Below are 6,978 nucleotides of genomic sequence, written 5' to 3'. Positions count from 1 at the left end.
AATATATAAATATATATAAAATTTCGTAAATTTTTACCAAGTACTTTTGTATACCATAGCTAGAGCGGACTAAACTGAGTCGAAAAGTCCTCTATCATTCTGCAATTTTCTCAATAATTAACAAAATATTAATTACTAAGATTTGCCGAATTTGATCTTGAATACTTTTTTACTCAAATACTATTAATTTTACAAAAAAACTGCAAGAGACAAAAATCATTAATTTTCTTCTCATAGAACTCTAAGAATTTTTTCAAAATTTTTTATCAACTTTTTAGTATTGCATTTTCTTACTTTTATCAACATGAAAAAATACGGTATTAAAAAATTCTAAAAAAAATTCTCAGAACTTTATTAGAGAAGAAAATAAAAAATTTTTGTCTCTCGCTGTTTTTCTGTAAAATTGATAGTATTTGAGTAAAAAATTATTGAAAATTATTGAAAATCAGCGATTTTTAGTAATTAATATGTCATTAACCATTGCGAAAATTGCAAATTGATAGAGAATTTTTCGTTCAGTTTAATTCGCTCTATCTACATAAAAGCGCTTAATAAAAACTTACGAGACATTCTGTATATAAATTAAATTGAATTAACTTTATTTCATTTTTTTTTAAATAGAAAAATAAATTTTATATATAGATATATATCAAATATCTTATTTCTCTAGTAGTTTCGAGTTCCACAAATTTTTCCCTCTTTTTATTTCATGGCGTATCACAGAGTATCACGACACGGTCACAAATGGTTCTGAACAAAATCCATTCAATTTTAAGCCGCGATTCCTTCGAGATCTCCTGTTGCTATGAGCTCAGAGATCTCGAAAACAAATTCCTTCATTCCGGCGAACCGAGAAAATGAGAAAATCGCCCTGGGCTTTAAACTGGGATGATCAGATCTTTAGATTGCAATAAAACCGAGGTCAGTATAAAATATATTTCACCAATCCGTACCATAAATGTACCTAAAAATTTCAGACCCTCCCCCCTTTTACACTTTATGCTTTCAAAAAAAATGTCAATCAATTCACTACAACAAATATGTTAGTGTAACATAATTCTTTTAAATGCAGAAGTAAACAATTATTTTAATCATTAATTGAATTTGATTAAAACATTTTTTTCTTTCTTATATGGGGATTTAAATTAATCTTTTTTTCAGCAAAGTCATCCAGTGATGATGAAAGTCTTTCAATTAAATTTCTTAGATAAAATCGATCGATCTCTCGGTACAAGTATGAACCTTCGATGAGAAAGCGGGACACGTTAGAGCATTGAATGTGCAATGGGCCATTATTTGAAAGCCGGTAGCTTCTGGACCCAACCTTAGTTTAAACCGCGCACACGCCCGCTACTTTGATACCGAGATAATGTACCGCGAGAGCTGTCTTATTGAAAAAGCAGCAGAGAGTCGTCGAGCCGCACGTCGGTGTCGGCAGAAATAATCCCATCGATTCGCCTTCCGGAAGAAGCCACGCCGGTACGGTCGGGCTCGCGCGATTACGAACGAAAGCGGGCGTGTAGATCCGCGCCGGGGTGGCGGCGGGTGTGGGCGCGGATGGGTAGGATCATCCCCTAAAACGACAGCTTTAATATCAACCTGGATGTGTTTGTGCGCACAGGAGGAGCAGACGGCAGCGGACGAGTGGGAGCTTTAAGAGCCGGAGAACGTGTCGTGCTGGAGAACGACACGCTTAACGTCGCCGCCGTCGCCGTCGTCATCGTCGACGAGCAGACGAGAAAAGAGTGCACTCTCTCGCATTCGACGAGGACAGGCCGGCAAGGAACTGCGCGACGAGGATGAGACAGGTAGTCGTGCTGGAGCCAGCGGGCAGCGTCCTGGTCATCAGACAGACCTCCCTGGGTGGCGGCGGCGTCGCCACCACCGGAAATGTCAACTCCAGTTCAACGAGTACCAGTGACACCCACGCTTTGGTTAATCACGCCGCCGTCTCCACGATCGCCTCCAATGATCACAATCAGAACAGGATAGTCGTGGTGCGCTCATCTACTTCGTCCACCTGTATAACTAGTTCGGTGAGAACGATGCTTGATCTTTACACGTGCGAACTGCGAGTTGTAAAACCGTTGTGGGGTTGATTTACCTTGTTTAGAGACCGTGTTTGCCCATGTTTACTTTATATTACTAGTCTGTTATAACATAGATTCTGATTATACGCTAACTAACTTGGAAATTGAATTCATTATGTTAGCGTCCGTTTTACTTTTGCGAGTTAGCGTTTGTGAGAAAACAAATCGTAGCATAGAATTACAGAGATTAATCTGAAGCCTTTGAGCAGAACTCGCAGTCTGAAATTGTGTTTAGAAATTTTTATTTTGCAGATTATCACTAATAAACACTCGATCGCGTTTCTCGGCAAGAATATTATTTAGAATTTTATATTAAATATGAAATGGCATTACAACATTATTTGCAATATAGATATCCGATATGGGACTGCAAATCGGTTAATTAATTTTCATTCGTGAGCTGTTATCTGGTAAATTGTCTGCCAATGTTACTTCAATTTAACTACCGCGTTAAACGTGAAAGTCATATTAGGAAAGTTCTTGCTAAAAACGTGTTGGCGGTAAAAGGTCAAATGATCGCTGAATGCGGGGGAAGAAAGTGCGAGACAGGTTATCTCTTTTCCTCCGTCGGCATAGAATAGATATCTTTGGGAAATATCCCGAGTTAGTCTCGTAACGAAGTGCTTACGGAATAAAAGACTTGCCTTTCTAGCCGGTGCAACTTGTGAGAAAAAAAACTCTGCCGCCTATATAGCTTTACAATACGAAACGAGACAACTTCAATTATAGCTGGGAATGGGTGGCAGGTGGTACCACGAGCCTCGCCTCGTTCCAATGTAAAGGGTTAAAGAGGATAGATCACTCGTCGTCGCGAAGGACGTTCTGCCGCAATTCAGTGTCGCGATTTTATGCAATTTTTATATTATTGCTCATTTTTTTGTAACAACAACACATTATTTTTTACAATTATAAGAAGATCAAGTAACATTTAAAACATTAATGCATTATTTATATATATATATATATATATATATATATATCTATTTTTAATCTAAATAGCTTTTAATTTCTCTTATTAATTCTACTCGTCTGATTCCTTTTAATGTAATTACTCGCATGAGATGTTTCTGACGTCCTAATATTATACATCAATTTTTACTGTTCTCCTTAATAATTTGCAATTAAATAAAGATTGATAATATTCTATTTCTATACTTTCTTTAGATAAAGATAAATGCAAATTTTTTTAATTGTGAAATAATTTGCACTAAATATAATAATGTATATAAATAGCATTTAGCGAATTTATAATTCTAGGATGTCGTGGAATCTTATTTGAGTAATAAAGGGTTAAGATTATACACAGAAAGAATATTCCCATTTTTTTATGCTGACAAGTCTCCCTAATATTCTAAAATAAACTTATCAGTTATATTATCTTTGCATTATATTCTCTTTGGTTTTCATGACCAATAAAATAACTAAAATAGTCTAAAAATACCAGTGGGAGACCACAATTTATGATCGATTTGTGTGCCATTTAGGCCGACAATCACGTATCGACCAACGGCAATAGCAACATCAACATTAACACGAACATTAATGGGAACCCGGGAAGCATCAGCTGCAAGCCATCGTCGAAGGTCGGAATTGGCGGCGGTGCCTGCAAGCCGAATGAGAGAAACGATCATCTACGAAACGAGCATAAAAACCAGGAAGGAGTTACTAATAGTAATGAGACAAACTCTACTGCTGGATGTCGTCCAAGGACGAGCAAGGAAGCTGCTCATGAGAATGTCGTCTCCGACAGGAAGTTCGATAACGTGGATCCTATCTCCCGTGAGTACTTCCGCCATTACTCACCTGTACCTTTGATAACCCGAGTGATCGCCTCGTAAATTATTTACTCGTGCGTCTGGTTCAGACATACGATATGTCCTCGTATTCTTGATATGACGAATGTTGAGGATATATAAATTATTATAGAACAACTACCTGATGTCGGCTTACATCTCAAAGTTTATAGGAAGAAACATTAAACGGTTAAATGAGCTGTCATTTGATATAATGTAAGGGTAAAGTTATCTATATGAAAGAAACTTCAGAAAATTCTTCCTAATTTTAATCGCCTAATGGAAGCACGAATCTTTATTACATATCAGCATCAATGTCGCGGTGGGAGTTCTCGTGATTGTTGTGTCGCTAGGAAAAGTTTTTCAGGCTCGCCTGTCTAAGGCAGCTTTAAGTAGTTCTTGAAAATTATGGCTCTCTCGCACGAAGAGAGCTAAACGAAGAATTAGTCCCGCGCGCGTTGAGACTCGAAGAAAATCGCAATGAAGTTTAAAACAAACCCCAGCGTTTTAAAGCGAACGGTTACACTACTGCACGAGAATGGTGGCACCGGAACGGAGAGAAACTTGACCAAAGTTTCCACTCATCACGATGGAAACGGAAACTGCACACAAACTGCATTCGAGTTTTACACGGAATGACTTTGGGGTCCGTAAACCACGCGATTAGCAGCGAGTGACTGTATATGAGGAAACGATAAACTATCGGACCTACAACTTTTACAGTTTATACTTTCCTGTGTGAATCAGTCAAGAAACAATTAACTACTTCTTAAGGATAATTGAACAAGATAAAAATAAGGCTAATAAAAGGAAAATTTGTATTAAATTATAGAAAAATTTGAGAATAGAATAAGAAAATAGAAATTTAAATGAATAATTAAATATTTTTATTCTAGTGGATATTAAAATTCTTCTATCATATGTAGGTTAAATTAAATCTCTAGACATTTTAATGTGTTCGAATATTTTTTATATTCCTCGTTGTTAAAATTTTTGTGTATAGATAAATATTTAAATTAAAATATTGATTCTCTAAACATTTATATCTTTGATCACAGTTTCATTGAATATACAGATTTTTAATTTTTAGATATTTTACATATAAAAAAATTGATTTTTATTTTAAACTTTGAAATTCAAAGGTGTATGCCAAACTCGTATGTCAATTAATGTTGCGACACAATGCTATAATATCATTTTTCCGTACATGTAACTGAATTACTACACTTTTTATATCTTGCTAAATTGTTTCATGCAGTTGCAAATGAATTTAGTTAGTCGTTGTACATTGAAAAATAGTGGTCCATATACAACTGTTACACATTGATCCCCGATAATACGCAATGTCGATACGATATTTTTTGTACGATACGTCGACATGCATCGATAGCTCGGGAATAAAAACAAAATGTAGTTGAAAACCGAATGCTGGAAGCAAATATCCACAATTCGCCGAGCAGGTTTACTCGATCCTTTCCTATCTGAAAGGTTACGAAAACAGAAATGATCGATATGCACTGAAGATCCGTTTTATGAAAGAGATCTGAAGCTTCTCATCCCTAAATCGTCCTACTTATCATCGTTTTTCGAGAATCGCGCGATCTTTTCTGAAGTGGAAATTATCGATCTGCATTACAAAAAGTACGTGGAAGAAATGGCAAATATGCAATGTGGTCTGAAAATTTTATATAAAAAAATACAAATATTTTTTACCTATAAATCTTTCTTGATATAATTTTAAAAAAATTTTAAATAATTTTGCAGCAAAATGTGTTTTATTTTGTTATACAATTTGATTATTACTTTTATCATTATCGTTCTACTTATCGTTTTTCAAGAACCGCGTAATCTTTTCTGAAGTGGAAATTATTTGCATTACAAAAAGTACGTGGGACGAATGGCAATGGAGAATATACAGCGTGATATGAATTTTTACATAAAATAATAAAAATTGCATATTTTTTAAATGCAAGTTTTTTTTCTGATTTAATTGTATATTTTCTAAATGCAAGTTTTTTTTCTGATTTAATTAAAAAAAAACTTCAAATAATATCGCAGAATAAAATGCGTTTTATTTGATCATACGATTTAATTATTAACTTTATCGTTTAACTTTTATCTTCTTGTGAGTGGATATTACTTATTAACAGAACTTCCTGCTGCTTCTTCATAAAGTAATATGTACAATCACAAACTTATCAATATGGAATTTTCATTAAAGGTACCATCATTTTTCCTAGAAACCAAGTTTTCCCTGTGTACAATTTTATCATATTTCCGGCACTTGCATTTCGAAGACCTTGTCTGATTTCGTGTACTCTCCCATCTTCGTTTTACTGCCGTGGAAAAAGGTTTCGACTCATTTCCAGAGCTGGCTATATGTACATGCACTTTAAACTCGCGTGGCATATGCACAGTTGCCGGGTGGCTGCAGACACAGACGATTCCTCTATTCTTTGAGCAACGTTTTTCTATAATGGGCACTCGTGCATGAATCCGATTCTGAATATAAATAGGAAGAACGAGTTGTGTGCCGCGAAGAGAGAGAGAGAGAGAGAGAGAGAGAGAGAGAGAGAGAGAGAGAGAGAGAATGCTCCGGGAAAGTATTACCCTTTGATGTACTAGGGAAGTACCAAGACGTAGATGCTAACATAAAATGTGTCGCGCAAATTTCGAGATGACAGGATTTTACGATCGCCAAGTTCTAACAACGTAGCGAAACTCGACAGCCTTGCGACACAACAACTCGCAGGAGCAGTTAGCCATAGTTGTGCAAAAAGAAAAAGAAAATCGATGCTTATTGCAACTTTACATTTAACGTAGTTAATACAAAGTTTGATCGAAATTTTAATTGAAAATGTGGGTGAACGTTTCACTTCAATGTGCAATACAAATTACGTTTGATGTTATATAAAAATATTTCGATAAAAATTTAATATTAGATTAAAAATATGTTTTCGAAATGATGGTATTTCATTCATTTTTTCTTATATTATAATATATATTACTAACCGATTAAAAATTTCATAGAATTTATTTATTACAGAGTTTAGAAAGAGATTTGAAATTAGATATATATATATATATATATATAT

The 6,978-nt window shown here is 35.0% G+C and overlaps 1 protein-coding gene across 3 annotated transcripts in view; it reads left to right on the top strand.

Annotated features, from left to right (window-relative positions):
* The window catches only part of LOC108690402 (calmodulin-binding transcription activator 2-like), a 56,394-nt gene that overhangs the window by 7,003 nt on the left and 42,413 nt on the right, over window positions 1-6,978 (top strand). For all 3 annotated transcript variants that reach the window (XM_018197670.1, XM_018197667.1, XM_018197668.1), the window contains exons 2-3: window positions 1,622-2,036; window positions 3,575-3,869. In XM_018197670.1, coding sequence (XP_018053159.1) covers window positions 1,800-2,036; window positions 3,575-3,869 — 532 coding nt within the window. In that variant the 5' untranslated portion in view covers window positions 1,622-1,799. The remainder of the gene's footprint in view (window positions 1-1,621; window positions 2,037-3,574; window positions 3,870-6,978) is intronic.

This window comes from Atta colombica, unplaced genomic scaffold (genome assembly GCF_001594045.1).
Source record: "Atta colombica isolate Treedump-2 unplaced genomic scaffold, Acol1.0 scaffold32, whole genome shotgun sequence".
NCBI lineage: Eukaryota > Metazoa > Arthropoda > Insecta > Hymenoptera > Formicidae > Atta > Atta colombica.
Note: the sequence above shows the minus strand (reverse complement) of the source record. Positions and strands in the feature narration are given on the sequence as shown.